Consider the following 15696-nt stretch of genomic DNA (forward strand, 5'->3'; position numbering starts at 1 on the left):
CTTGTAAACATGAAGAACAAGTCTTTGTAAGCTGAGAGAAGAAAGGCGTACAAATTTTGGTTTTGGTTGTCATAGTTTCAAACTCCTATGCAACTATTGGAAACAAAGGAAGGTGAAACTAAACTCATAACCCATCTTCTTAAGCGTAAAATCATTTTTCCTCCAATTGCTAATGCACAGGTACAAGCTTTGTTCTCTAAAACCGGTTAAGAAAAGGGTAACAGAACTGGAAACAAAATGTTCCGGTAACACAAGCGTGACAAAAGAAATACCGCTAACAAGAGCATTGCCATGAGATGCAGAAGCGCTACTTCAGACGAGAACAATTTCATTTTCCACACAGTTGTCTAAATTCAACTACTTTTCCGAAGAGAAATTTGCGCTTCTATTGTCTGGATCCGATGTTTTGCCACTGTACAAACAGAAACAAAGAAAAATAAATACAAGAAGCTTTGTACCTTAATAGTGGTTCAACCCAACAGCTGCGATCATCCTCAGCCAACAAGAAAGGCCTTCCTCCAACCAAATAACAGCATCCCTAACATATAAGGCAATATATTAAGAAGTTATCACTGTTAGGGTTCCCCGTTATATCCAAACCGAGTAGTCCACATTTTCTGCAAGTGTTTGTGTTTCATGGCTGCACAAGACTCCTTTCCTCTGCCAAGTACCTGGGCATCACTGTCATGCATCACACTGCATACCCAGCATCCCTTCCAAGTACTAACCCAGCAAATGCCCGCCCGCTAGCAATTTGGTCACCCTAGAGGATAATGCCCCCACCTTAGTTGCTTGTAAACAAATGGAGGTAAACAGAAGCACCACATTTGGACTGATTTCTAAGAACCTCGCACACATTGCTAAGCTATACAGAAATTTCCAAACCAGTCTGCAGAAATTAGTTTCAGTAGTTGAATCCTATTAACAACGCACATCATGTACAAGAAACTTTAATCCACAAAACACCTTGCAGAAGAAGCTAAAACGTCTATAACAAGGACGTGCTCATAGGATTTGCAAAGAAATGCTCATGGCATACTAGCTTTGGTTCAGTGACGCTGCTTCCAAAGAGGGTTCTTAGTACGGATGGGATCGCGTTGGGCATAGCATGATGCATCTTCTTCACATAAATGTGTTTATCCAAAATCAACAACTCCAATAACCTTCTGCAGCTCTGTAAGAAAGAAGTTTGAATTAAACCTGAATCAACGAGGCAGGAAATTTCTACCCACAAAAAAAAAGGGTGACATAGCATGTGGGTAGAGAAACCAATCCATAAAACAAACTGTGGGTTGCGAGACCTGGGGATTCAGCACATCCATGCGGCGAATAATTTCATCCTAACACAGAACAAAGATGAAAGAAGTGAGAATATACACATTATTTTGTAAAGCCTTCAAAGCTATTTGTTCAAGCTTGATATGACCAATTGGACCTGAATGCTACCTACAGCCCCACCAACAGGTCCTAGTCAACAGAATTCCATTGATGTTCCAACATACTGATTATATGCATACCATATTCGCAAACTCCAATAGAAAAGAATAATCATTTGGTATAGCAACGAATAACCCTAATTAGCATCTTTTGTTGGCTGACTCAGCTGACCAATAAAATTCGGAGTCATAGGTACAACATTAAGGAGACCAACAGTATGTTTAGATAATCACGAGGATCGTATCGTCAACAACAATTCAATAACCAATCATGCTTTTATCTTGACAGTGAAAATATATGGAACAATAAAGGCAGCCAAGGGAACCTTGCCGCTGTATCCAGTGTTTGGTGATAGTTGGTGAAGAGTGAAGACTGAAGACTGAAGAGTATGAAAGTCAAAGCAATTTTCAATTACAAAAGTTTCAGGAATACAATCATGAGATTGATAATATATATGGACATTGCTAGTTACTTTAAGTTTAATCTTCCTCCTCATGTAACATTTGATTTACGGGAAGCAAAGGCAACATGAGATAGCAAAAGCCTTCACTCAAGAGTATGAAAGTCAAAGCAATTTTCAATTACAAATGTTTCAGGAATATAATCATGAGATTGATAATATATATGGACATTGCTAGTTACTTTAAGTTTAATCTTCCACCTCTTGTAACATTTGATTTACGGGAAGCAAGGGCAACATAAGATAGCAAAAGCAGTGTTTTGCTAGACATGAATAGAATTACATAAACCCAAAAGAATGCAAGTACCTCTATCATCCCTGGATTTTGCATCACAACTCCAAGAACACGTCTACGGAGTCCCTTGTAAATAATTTTGTTAATGGTCCCGTCACCATTTATCCATGGCAATATTGGCACGCATAGTTTACCAGAAGAGGATCTAGAAGATTCGTCCACATCATCCCCTCTAGGCGAAACTTCTTTGCCTTCCATACAGCCTTTCGGGACACAGCTAGTTCGTTTTTCATCTGAGAGCTCAAAAACATTTTCAGGGAAATTAAGAAACGTCACTTTATGAACATCATCAGCATTCATAATTATATCCCCCTTTGAATGAGCACCACTTATATCACAGTTTTTTGGATGAAGGATCAAATCGCCGTCAATGCCTCCTAGTGGCTTTCTCGATGAAGTTGGTCCAAAATTTTGACAAATACCGGGTACTGAAGTCATAAAATACTTGTCACGATACAATGAATCCACGAAACGGACAGAGTCGTAAGCATTGACCTGTATATAAAGCAGCTATCTTTTTAGATACAGATGTCATGAAGTGTTTAACTTATGAGACTTGGTTGAAGTATGAAATCACATGCTTTAACTTCTTGACGTCCAAAATTTAAGCCATATAATGCTATTCCTCTAACTTCTAACTTCTAACGCCAAGGAATCTGTTAAGTCAATTTGAATAAGTTCTTTTAATGTCTTGGAAATTAGAAACCACCTGTTCACCTCCACCTAAAACGTCCAATCAAAGCCTCTGTGTTGATGCCATAACAAAAAGAAAATCATCTCTCCACTGTTAATCAAATCCTAAATCAAAGAATTACCAATTGCACTGTAATTTGGCACACAACTTTAGGGTTATTCCCACTGAGGACAACACATAAATAAAAACTAGAATATAAAATAGTTGTTGTCCCACGTCCTAACAATCTAACTTTTAGGAACAAGTGGCAAATCAACCAACTTTGTCATGGTCAAAGCAGAAGATTTAAGTTCGGATATCTACAATGTCAACCTCCCAATATTTAGTTGAATTCCACATTTTGGGCTGTAGTTGTGGAAGGTCCGCTGTGAGGGGGATTGTAAGAATATATAATAATTTTTGGCTCACATCCAAACAGCTTAAGATTTCTGGAACAGAGAAAAACCAACAAACTTCACCAATGAGAAATTATTCTCAGATTGCTAAATACTTAGGAAACTAACCTTTAAGACTCGTTCAAATGTTTGAAGCACGTCAATGATGAACTCTGTCATCCTTTCTCCTAAAAGGAAATCAAGAAATAATAAATACAGGTAAAACTAATGCAGAAATACCACCTTCCTGGAACAGAAGCATAACATAGAAAGTTATAGCATCATACCTGGGATATTTTCTATTCGGGAAACATCTCCTATGCTCAGTCCTTGGTCTCCGGCCCTTTGAATAGCACTGTAAACAGACCTAAAGACCTCGGGACAGATGGGACTTGATTGATCTTGAGCAGAACTTGATGGCAGCAAATGTTCAGCATACCGCACCATACCTTCCCAAGGTGACTCGCTATCTAATACAGAGACAGTACTGCATGAATCAAGGATTTCCTTCATATGGTCAGGCGGAGACAAAGCACTCAGACCAGAAGTACTGACTAGTTGATAACTTCCACCAAAATCTTTTCCAACAGGAGTATCGTCTTTGAACAAATCTACAGCATGGGCTGTAGAAAATGCTGCACGATATACAGATACCTTGATACCAGGGAAACCTTTTTCTCGACGAGAAATAATTTCACCTTCGCCCGCCACAAATGATTTTAGCTTTTTAGTCTTATCACCATCTAAAAAATCATTGCTATCAATTTTACGTTTCGAGGTTCTCAAATCTTCAGCCTCTCCCATGCCTTCATCTGGCAAGCACGGGGAAATTGACAGTTCACCAGAAGAAACTAGAGCAAACAAATGGAATATGTCCCCGCACTGTAAATCTGAAGGGAGATCAATCCCCCCTTCCATAAGATCTTTATCTCTTTCACAGAGCCAATGCGCGAATTTATTAGCTCTCTTCCCAGAATTAGTAGGAAAGGGTGACATAGAAATATTATGCAAGAACTGCTGTGAAAGAGAAAAATGTTGACTGTCATTGCCCCCTACCTGCCAAATGAAATGTATACAGCACATAAATTAGAAAAACAGGAGATATATGGGAACATATAGAAAATTCGATAGGAAACGACAGAAATGAAACTATTGTGGTAAATAAAAATGGATTTTTGTTCACTTTCAAGTTCTTTCCCTAGTGCTACAAGAATAAGATGAGCTTGCAAATTAACAAAACTTTAGGATCTACCATGATTTTTCTCTCTCTAAGATAGTTGAAAGCCGCAAACAGATCACACTCTGAGTAACGCCGTATAATTTCTGCGAGCAGATTTGGCACTTCTGGTGCTGTTGAGGTACTCAAGAAGACAAGCTTAAAGAGCTCTACAGCATTAGAAACAGCCAGTGATTTCGAGACTTGTGTACTAACATTAACGCCATGCAAAAGCTTAAAAAACTTTTCATTAAGATGTTGACAGCTCGATCTCCGTGAAGAAATTTTCAATCCTCTTCCACTATGGTTCTGAGCATCCTCATATAGAGTAGCTGATGCAATAAATTCAGATTCCTGGGGATCCTGAAGGTAATGGTAATTCACTACTCAGTAATATAGAACACAAACAATTATAAATGTACAAACAATGCAAAACCGTATACGCACCCACCCACACACACGCATGGATGGGGAGGGGGAGGGGAGAGAGGGAGGGAGGGAGGGAATAAATGTACAAACAATGCAAAACCATATCCGCACCCACCCACACACACATCTTTGCAAGGCAATTAGTGTTAATAAATCTAAGGTGCAGGGATTGGATAATTACATATTCTTCTGAATTTGTATTACGATCTGACCAGTCCTCGCAGGTAGATCCAATTCGTTTTGAGGCATCCAATTTAGATATCCTCTTGTAGTGAAGTACCTCCTCAAGGGCTTTCTTAATGTTATTGTCATCAAAATCATCCCATGGTTCTTCCTGAACACCTGTCACTTGATTATGATTACTGTTGTTAGGAACATTGCCGTTATGATCTTCCCCTGCTGAAACTCGCAAAAGCAGCCTGCAATCATCATTTCTCGGAGACCTGTTCTGGGTCTTTTCCAGGAATTTTGCATATCGTTCACTGATCATGTTGCAGAGCCTCATTAAAGCTATTCTAAATCTTCTGTTACTTTTGAGTAATGCCATTCGTTTTTGGCAGGTACTAGGAGGTGCTGGAAGGTCAGTAAGTGAAGCCCAATCTACTCGGTGAAATTTTGCCCCAAGAGATGCACGGTGTCTTACATATTGGAGAACCAAGTGCCTGCAAAAATGATATCAATATAAGTGAAATTTAAATAGGTAACAAAAAAATACTCATATGCAAAGAACAAAATATTTTGCATCCTTTTCTTTTTCATAGTACGATAAACCTTAAAAATTTTGTTGATTTACCACTATTCCCAATGCTTAAGTTGTTACAAAATGACAAAAAACAAACTTTATATTTCTGAAACTCCGCTCACATGTGGGCCTTCCTAGGCAAGTAGATACCAGCATGTGGATTTGGGAGGTTAAAAGTGTAGGGACTCATACCAGGATCCTCTGCTCTGATACCATGACAAATTTTGTTCATTTACCACTGTACCTAAAACCTTAAACTGTTCGGATGTAAGCCAAAAGTTATTTAATAATCTATCAAGACCAAAAGAAAATCACCAACTCCATGGAGTATACAGCATACATGTCACAGAAAAAAGGAAAAAGTTATAAAGGGGAAAGTAGCTGAGATTCATCATCTGTATCTTCTTCCCTTACCTGTCAGCCTCATCTGTCCATGAAAACCTTCGTTGACGTGTTGAAGCACGTGCTGACTTTAACTTTTTAAAATCTTTTTCAGGTTCCTGCTCAGTTTCTAGACGATCAACCAATGGTTGCAAATGTGTGTCATTCTTATTATCTGAAGTGACCAAAAGATCAGTTTCTTCCATGGATTGGTTCACAGTATGAGTTAATGCAGCATGCCCCTGCTCTTCCAACTGTGCAGTTACCTCATCAATTTCAATGGACTTTACTGGCTCTTGTTCAGAAGATCTCTTCCTTTTTCGTGAAACACGTCTTCTTTTTTTTGACTGAATTTCATCACTTCTATTTTGCAATCCCTGAAGACGCTTTTGGCGCTTATCATGATACACACGAAGCACCTGCAAGTGACATTACAGGAAAAAACATGCATTATTGATAAGTCAGAAAAGGTTGTAGCTCTCAATTAAATGAAATGAAAAATCTATAGTTTATTAAATATTGGCCACGACATTATATACCCAGAAAATTAGGGGATAAAATGACGAGTTTGTGATAATGCAAGATAATAGCGAAAGATATCATAAAAATTAGAACTTCTAAACAAGGCTCAGACAAGCATCTATCTATATAGTATATACTTGCATTTTATTATTTTATAAAGAGACGATTATAAAGAACAAGAAAAGAACAAGGTACAAGAACAGGCAGTCAAGATGACCACACCAAAACATCACAAAACTTGAAGAACAATGGTAAAGAGTATAATATCACAGAAAGTTTGAATACAGATGTCTTTATTCCATGGCTCTGGATAAAACGAATCCCTCAATCTATCAGTAAAATATATCTATCACTAGAACATTGCAATAGTTCCTGAAATGACAAATAAAAAAATAGGGCTTCTTTTTTCTTGTTTCTTGCTGATGTTGATTTATTACCAATACGTCTCCAACACTTGTTATTCCGTTGACAGAAATGGAATAAAGTGACTTGCCCATGTCCATGTTGAGACGGTGAAATATCGACGTTTCACAAATTATTATTAATACCTTACCAAATGAATAAGATAAAGACTCAAAAGAAAATTATAGCAGAATATAACCTGCTCCAAGGTCAAATTGAGATCCTTTGCAATCTTCCCACACTCTTTAAATGAAAGCTTTTCACTTGCATCATCCTTGTCTACACGCTTTAAGAGTTCATCACGCTGAGCAGCTGTCATAACTCGGATTTTGGTCCACGACTTGTACAGGGAGACCTGTGGAAAGAAAATTAGATAATTTTGCAGCTAAGCTGATCTACCAGTTCTGCCTTCAGCAGTATTTGAAATTCAATTTCAAGACAATCCTAGAAAATACAAATTCATGTGGATTTGGTATAAGGTATTCATGTAGAATTTTAGCAAACAAAAAGCTTGTCGCATCTGAACTGAAATATATTTCGTAAAAAGTTAAAAGGCCGAAGTCAAGCACCTGGGGTGCGTGGAAGAGATACTAGAGTTCCAGTAAATTATCTAGTAGGATATAAAATTCAAAAGTGTAGAAGAAAAAACCTAGGAAAAACTGTTAAAGTGAACAGCATACTACCAAAGTATGTGATCAACAAAAAACTCAAAATAACCCAAACAAACAAACAAAAAATAAAATACAAACAAAAAGAATAAAAGTTATTCAAGTACATACCTCACTTACAGCAGATCCAGGAAATGCATGCAAAGCAGCCCTTGGGTCAGCAGCAGCATAACAATACTCTAAAGTTTGCCAATACTCATCAACAGCTTCTCTATTTGAGAGGACAAAATCATGTCTGATTCGTGGGCGAAGATCAGGAGATCCAAAACTCAAAGATATTGAATCTTTTGAAAGTGGTTCTTCTATATAAGGCTTAAGCTCCAATGCATGAGTAGAAGTGGCATAAGGAACTAGGATTTCATCTTTTGAACGTTCATCACCAACAAGTCGAATCAACTACAGAATTAGTTATCACATATTAGACATGCTAATGAAAATCTACAATGTGAGGGAAAAAAAAAAACAAATTTTTATTGCAAATATCAATAAAATAACAGGAGTGGACATCAGTTGATGAGGACATCAGTGCTAAATCATTTAAGGTTTATCACCGAAAGAGATGGAGAAAGAGGCCAAAGAGCTCAACCCTTTCGTTGTGGGTGGACTAAAATTTCCTACAGCTTTTTGGAGTCTTCTAGCAAGTGTATTTTCAGATTCTCCACATTCCAAAATTTAGGGTTGTTTTAATTTCATTTTCAATAAGCCTTGAAGTTACTCTCCAAGCCATTTTATGAGAGAGCTTTCTAGATATTAATTAGTGTAATGCATCTAGAGCTTTCTAGGAGTTGAAAAATCTCTTGTCATTAAGAGCTATAATCATATCAGGACTATAAATATATGTAAGTGCCTTTAGGCAAAGTAATGAAGTTTATCATAAATATCAGCTTTCAGAAAATATTCTAATCAACCTTTCTGCGAAGGGAATATGGTGTGAAGCCAAACTTGGGTGTGAAGCCCCTGAGCGAATCCAGTTTCTCCTCTTCTTCTAAAGAGCTCCTATTCCCTTTTTCTTTACTCTTCTCAACTTTTACCAGCCTATCTAGACAATGCCCTATAGGAATTACTACTTGCATTGGAGTTGAACCAACCCTAAGCTAGATGAATCGACATGGGCATAGAATAGAAACTGCTTGGTTTCTGAAATTTTCTTAGGAACATACTGTGGGTATCAAAATCTGCTTGTCTCCTGCTAGTTTGCTACTTTAATTTCTTGGTGTGTTGTGGGTTTTTGTAGTTTCTTTTGAGTTTTCATTGTTTAAATTAATTTTGCTATTAATCTTGGCCCTAATGCTATCGTGCTGCATCAATAGTTAAGTTCCCCTAATGAGTCTCTCTCTCTCTCCAAACTACAATGAGCAGAAGTGTGGGAATCAAAGAACAAGGTTTTATGGATGACGAGGATTAAAGTCTGTCTAATTTTCTACAATTCTTCGGTCACCTAAGAATCAAATACCTTTTTTCTCTGAAATCTGTATGTAAAGATGCCATTTTTTCATGTAGTTGAGTCAAATTAAGATTTCAAGTAGACATCAAACTAGAGATGATAAACAATATACATGTCCAAAATTAAACAATCTGATCATTGTTCGCTCTGACTGGGTAATCTTGTTGAAACTGTTTGCTGAGTAACCTTTTTTAACCAGACAATTATAAGTGTCAAAACTTCTGGTAGTATTTTCAGCATACTGGGGTCCAAATCAGATAATGCACCATTCCATAAAATATAAATAACATGTTTTCTTTGCTTCACGATTCAAGACATTAGTGAGATGCTTTCATGAATTTTTAGGGACACAAACCCCAACAAATTAAGCTAAACCACCAATCGGTCACTGCCGCTGCATGACCCTTAAAATTTCACACATTCAGGGCTGGTTCATCTGGTCTTAATGTGGCAGACATTTTGGATAGCAGATTACACATATATAAAGAACCAATTTGAATGGAACCAAACAATCATACCTTCAATCGCCGTAAAATTTCAATGACCAATGAGAGCCTTCCAGTTGCATGGGTGTCCATTAGAGACTTATATTCCTCAGCTGAAAGGTCAGAGAGACACAAACCCCTCTTACACTTCTCAAGCATATCATCAATTTTTTTAGTGGCGCCCACAACTTGTAAATACAATTCAACTGGAATAGCCTTGATTGCTGCCTCCAGTGAAAACAATTTGCTACTGCTGTGAGGATTTCTCAGCTCAATGACATCTATCGCAGATGAAAAAGCACCATTAGATCCTGAACTACATACGTAGTCCCACAGGAAACTATGTAGCATCTTTGCACGAATCATCTTTGCCAGAATAAATCCATTAGAACGCATGGCTTCTGATTTCATAGCTCGGATATCTGTACTGGCATGGTTCTGAGTCCTCTGAACATCTTTCAGTACAGGAACTGATCCACTGCTCTTCCATCGAGATGAACATTGGCCACGGCTTTGAATCTCAAAAGACCTCCATGCATCATGAATTTCCGAAACTAGTTCGGGAGTTAAACTCTGAATAGATGGGTGCAGAACCACTAGAGTGGTACGGGTACGACCACAATTTGTGACAACAGGTACATTAATATGTATGCACTTACAGTGCCCTAGTTCCTGAAGTTTCTTTAAAATTCGGTCTATAGTTTTCCTGTCTGTTGTCGTACACTTGTCCTTCTCCAGACTCACAAGCCACCTATGCAGCTCAGCTCTTATAATAAACTTCTCATCCTAGAAAAAAGAACAAAAATATTAGATTTAGCTGTCAATATACAGCAAATAGATAAAAAAGAGAACCAACAGAAATCCCTTGAGGTAACGGATGATAAAAAGAACCTGTAGCCGCTGAAGTATCCTTTTTTCTCTTCGAGTGCTATCCTCACTCAAAGACAGACATGGATACCTCGGATCTGATCCAGAACCAAGTGGCTTTAACACAACTGGTAGTGTTTCTGCTGAGGTGCCACTTATTTCCATTGCTGTGCTCAGTAAACTATCAGTCGTATCTCTTGGCTCAAGAAATTTTAGTTGGGGATTTTCAGGAGAAAGAAGGATCTGGTTAGACTCACTAAACCGAGGATATCCATTAGAAGGCTCGGTATTAATGTCTCTATGTTCCACATTTCCAGGACTAGCAGTATCACCTTTCAAAGTTGAACAATCATAGGCTGAATGAGTTTGATTTCGACCTGACCTGTCAAGAGCATTTGGGCTGCCAACACATAGGTCAGCAGTTTTATTTTCATTGGCATTTTCTGATTTATTATGAAAAGCATTAGCTGATCCAGAAGTCTGTTCTTCAGATGTGCGCAACCTGTACGCCATGGCTTTTTTTTGCATTTCTGGCTGAACACTCAACCCAAACCTAGACCACATAGTAGCAAGCCGGTTGTAATTCTTTTTGTTGCTAATTCCAAGCCTCTCAACAACCTGTTTGTAGAAAATATAAAAATCCAAAGAATTGAAAACTGAAAGGGGTAGTATTATGAATTTGCAGGAATACATCATGCATAGCAAGCTCAATGAAGCCATTGACCAAAATAAAATCAAGCTCAAAAAAGCACCTCCGAAAGATTTATGAGAATAAAGACTATCCTTACATGATATTGTTAATCCACAAGAAGTCCACTATCCATACCTCTTTCTGGACGGAAATTCATATCAGAGCTAACTAGTATTAAACAGTGGTAATAAACTCATAAATGCATGACTATTTGATTAAGGTATGGTTATATGATTAAACCATGAAAGGTTTCCCAGTCCCACCAACAATGCTAGCACCCAACAATTCCAGCAGATAGTAAACCATGGACATAATATGGAAACAAATAAAAAGGGAACTGTTATTAGCACTTCAAAAATCTCATTCTACACTCCTCATAAGTGTATTTTTCTTTCTAATTATAGAAGGTTTGGAGTGCCAAATGAGATTTTTGGAGTGCTAATAACAATTCCCAATAAAAATAATGACATAATATCTGGTCTCTGAACTCAGATAATAACTTTTTAGAATGTCCATTTCCCTTTCTAACTCTGCATATTGATTATATCTTTCCAGTCAATTCAAACTGGAGCTTTGAAAGGAGTACCTCACACCTCTCTTATTAAAAAAAAATACACTGGAATTCGAATGCTAAAAGAATTATAGGATTTCAACAATGACCATAGTATCAAACCACAATGCTTTAACAAAATAATAGCTGCTCAAGACTTACCGCACACACCTTTTTAAAATAATAGAATATATATATAATGCACACACCTCAACCCTAGTCAAGCCCTCTGTGCTTGTGGCATGTATCAAATCGTAAATTTGTTGCTCAATTGGAAGTTCTACAAGCTGATCAGTGATTTCACACTTCTTTCTTTTTCTTAACTTCATTTGCTGGTCTTCATCACAATGATCATCCACATGTCGAGGAGTTTTTGGCGCAAAACTTGTGGGAGTATAATTTTCTGGAAAACGCAGACAGCACTCAACCTGTCCAAAGTCAGAAAGCGATATCAAGTCATGACCAATGAACCAACATGAAAGGTCCTTGCCTTGAACCAATTGAACCTATTGATTATTATTATGATTACTAACTGATAAAAGTTAAGAACAACACTATCATAACAATTATGATCATAATGTATCACAAATTTAATTTTCTAATATGCAACATGATTACCCTATTAGCATTTATGTTGAACACATAAAAATACAGCAAACAAAAACAATAGTGAACACAACCGTCTCATTCTAAAGCAAGGATAAAAATTCCAATTGAAAAAAAGAAAGGACTATGACCTTATATCTAGATACGTTAACTGGAAACAAAAAGACCATGGACTTATTTCCAAAGTAATTTAAAACAGGAGAAAAAAAGGAAGAAGACCATGGTGAATGAGGAAAGCGGAAAGCGGAAAGAATTAAAAGAAATGGCAATATTGAAAAAAAAAAATAGACGAAAAGCAATATTTGCAAATTAAAACAAAAACAAAACAACAATAAGCATTAAAAACCTTGTCATTCACTTTAGCTTCAAACACCTCGACCATACCAGCAGCTTTCAACCTGCGACAGACCTAGAAGCACAATATGCAGGTAAAATGCAATGAAAAGCAATCAGTATATTACAAGGTTGCCAATTCAAGATATAAGAGAAAATCACTAGTAATAAAATTTGTACTGTTCTCCAAGCTTTATGGCCTCCAGGCGTTCCAGTGTAACCAAGATCCTTCTTAATATCCGAAACCACAAGAACCTTTAAAAACAAAATAACACAAAATAAATTTAGGAAGTGAAGAAAACAAAAACAAAAATGAACTTGAACATCAAAACTTCTAGAAACCTGAGTTATGTTACCTTGCCATTGGCTTCTTCAAGCTTATCACAGATTGCCTGCATTTCTGGTAGATAGTCCTTCACAAGCACATCCTCTTTAACACATTTTCCAGATAAACCGCCTCCATGTGCAGGACTTCCTTTTCCATTTCCAAAATTCTCCTTAGCCTGTTCTTCCTTGGTGATCTCAATCATCTGTTGAGAGCCTAAATGTTTTCCATGTCGATACAAATATAACATGTTGGTACTCACAATCGGGATGTTTCTTGACTCCCCTTCATCACCAGCTTCTTTTGTCCTTACTAATGCAGGTTGCTTCACAATTAGCCCTTGGCATTCAAGGTTCTTCACTACATAATGAAAGTTTCTCCCTTCAATTCCAAGTTCCTTAGCAACCTGACTTTGTGTAATTCCATTTGTTCTGTGATAACCCAATTTTTTAGTGAGCCATTATTCAACTAAACAAACCAAAAAATTTCCTTTCATCATCACCCCCAAAGGTTTTTTTTTTTTGGTTAAGAAGAAGAAGAAACAAATTTTTATTGCAAAGAAACAATAAAACTACAAGAGCAGACAAGAAATCTGCAAGGGCACAAACAAGACAAGATAAATAGCACCATCATCCTCACACTTATAAACTATAAAAACAACACAAAACTAACTAATAGCTGCAATAAAGTTATGCCAAATTTCTGAAAAGACAAATCTCTAAATTCTGTAGTAACCGATGCCCACAAACTTTGTCAGGAAAGATGACAACTCGTCTAATTCCACATCACGCAAATTCCTTCAAAACTCAAGGTCCCAATGCAAAGAATGTTAGCAAAACTAGCCACCCTAGAAATACTCTTATTATGAAACCTGGATATGTTTTTTTTTTAGTACAACGATATATTTTACACTAAAGGGAGGGGGCAGTTCGGCTAAGCCACACAATGGCAACCTAATTTGGTATTGAATTCGTCTTCCATGAAATTCGAACCTAAGACCTTCTCACTTACAAGTGAAGAGGAATACCACCAAACCGTAGTACTCGAGTGGCGAAACCTGGATAAGTTGAACAACCTAGGGAATGAGACTTGAAAAAATCTTTCATCCAGCCAAATGTCTTCCCAAAATGTAATTCAATCTCCTTTACCAAGAACAAAACAGCAGCACTCCAGAAAAAGATTTATACCCTTGGGAACCCCCAAAGTTTATTCGCAATCACTCAACATTTCTCTACAAGAGGGGGGAGATAAAAACCACCAAAATCACAAAATATGAACTTGTGCCACTCCTTCCGCCTTTCAACCATCATTCGACCTTCCACTCAGTCTAACAATATATTCCACTCATGTCAATATAAAATTTTATAGCTGCACTATTAACAGTTCCTGTCCCACATTGCAACGAACCGATACTTATATTAAAGATACAAACTTTAAACCTACCCCATTCATGGTTCAGTAAATCCATACAGACAAACTACCGATTCTGCACATACATCCACATATACACAATCAAAACTGCCAATGCATACACATAATCGATCAAAACAGCCGAAATTAGCATAGATACACAATTACATTCCCAATTTTACAAATACATATCTGACATGCTGATATACAAAATCCCAACAAAAAAGACTTTGAATTCATGCAAACTCGAATTCTAAAGGAAAAGAAACGAACCTAGCCACGGCGACACGCTCAAGAGCTTTCTGTTGAGGGGGGCGCAAGTCGGCATTGGCGGAGCGGGCATGGTAGAGGCCCATGAAGTTGTTCATGAGACCCTCGTCAGCCAAGACTTTCAGGTTGAGTTTCTCGGCGTCTTGGACGGACTGGATGGAAGGGTCTGCAGGGTCAAACGGTGCGTTTCGGGCGAGGAGTTTGAGGGTTGGGACGGCGCGGAGGCCGTCCCATAGGGATTGCTTGAGGCGAGGAGAGAGGTCGAGGTTGGAGGAGGAAAGAGAGGGCTCGAGCCTCGGCCAGAGGGTTTGGAGAGAGACGCCATTTCGGAGCTCCGAACAGATTTCTGATATGGCGGAGTTCAGAATCGTGTCCATGGAGAAAGCATGTGTAGGATTTTTTTTTTTTTTTTTTTTTTTTTTGGGTTTCTGTTTGCTGTTTGTTTTCCGAGACGTTTTTGGAGAACTGATGGAGTTCTGGAACCAAGGACGAAGACGACGAAGGAATGTGGTAATTCGAGTTTTGAATTACAGGTTTACCCCTAGAGTTTTTGTTTTCTAGTGGGGGTAAACTTTTCCTCCTGATTAACCTTTTTAACTGTACAACATGAAAGTTATCGCCTACTTTTAAGAAAAAACTAATGAAAAAAATTTAAAAATTTTGAATTTTAACTATAAAGACATAATAAAGAGTAAAGTGAATAGTATCAGATTTGACTTTTTAGTGTAAAAATATGATTTTTCGTTAAAGTGAACCGTACCGTGAATTTTTCATTAAAACTCTCATATTTTTATCAAAACATATTTAAGTAATTCATATACAACATCTTTTTTATTTATTAACGGTTCTATCTATTGATATGTATTCATAAATAATTGAAATTTAATTTCTTAATTTATATCTTTAATTTTTCATAACTTCTAAATAAAAGGTGTTGCTCTTGAACCTCGAACCAAGTTGATTCATGTAGATCATCTATAATGATGTAGGTAACGCAGTAAGCAAACCTATTTTGATAAGTCAACTCGGCAAAACTAGCTTTGGTGGTATAGCTAATTGAATTTGCAAATTTTTCATGCTCTCCCAAAGTAGACA

The 15696-nt window shown here is 37.3% G+C and overlaps 1 protein-coding gene across 2 annotated transcripts; it reads right to left on the reverse strand.

The window, feature by feature from the left end:
- Nucleotides 1–343: 343 nt before the first annotated feature.
- LOC137739327 (B-block binding subunit of TFIIIC) lies at nucleotides 344–15092 on the reverse strand. Of its 2 annotated transcripts, XM_088699840.1 has the most exons (18): nucleotides 14605–15092; nucleotides 12953–13352; nucleotides 12777–12851; nucleotides 12610–12672; nucleotides 11867–12085; nucleotides 10441–11034; nucleotides 9583–10335; nucleotides 7732–8016; nucleotides 7152–7307; nucleotides 6062–6447; nucleotides 5087–5567; nucleotides 4513–4839; nucleotides 3548–4316; nucleotides 3390–3448; nucleotides 2205–2687; nucleotides 1302–1340; nucleotides 967–1174; nucleotides 344–865 (listed from the first exon to the last, which is right to left on the reverse strand). In XM_088699840.1, the coding sequence occupies exons 1-17, from the start codon at nucleotides 14976–14978 to the stop codon at nucleotides 989–991; spliced, it is 5649 nt and encodes a 1882-aa protein (XP_088555966.1). In that variant the 5' UTR covers nucleotides 14979–15092; the 3' UTR covers nucleotides 344–865; nucleotides 967–988. The 2 variants fall into 2 exon arrangements, with proteins under 2 accessions (XP_088555966.1, XP_068334983.2); XM_068478882.2 differs by having other exon boundaries at nucleotides 344–1174.
- Nucleotides 15093–15696: the final 604 nt, after the last annotated feature.

The sequence above is a fragment of the Pyrus communis genome, chromosome 9 (genome assembly GCF_041283825.1).
Source record: "Pyrus communis isolate YQ-2024b chromosome 9, ASM4128382v1, whole genome shotgun sequence".
Taxonomy (NCBI): Eukaryota; Viridiplantae; Streptophyta; class Magnoliopsida; order Rosales; family Rosaceae; genus Pyrus; species Pyrus communis.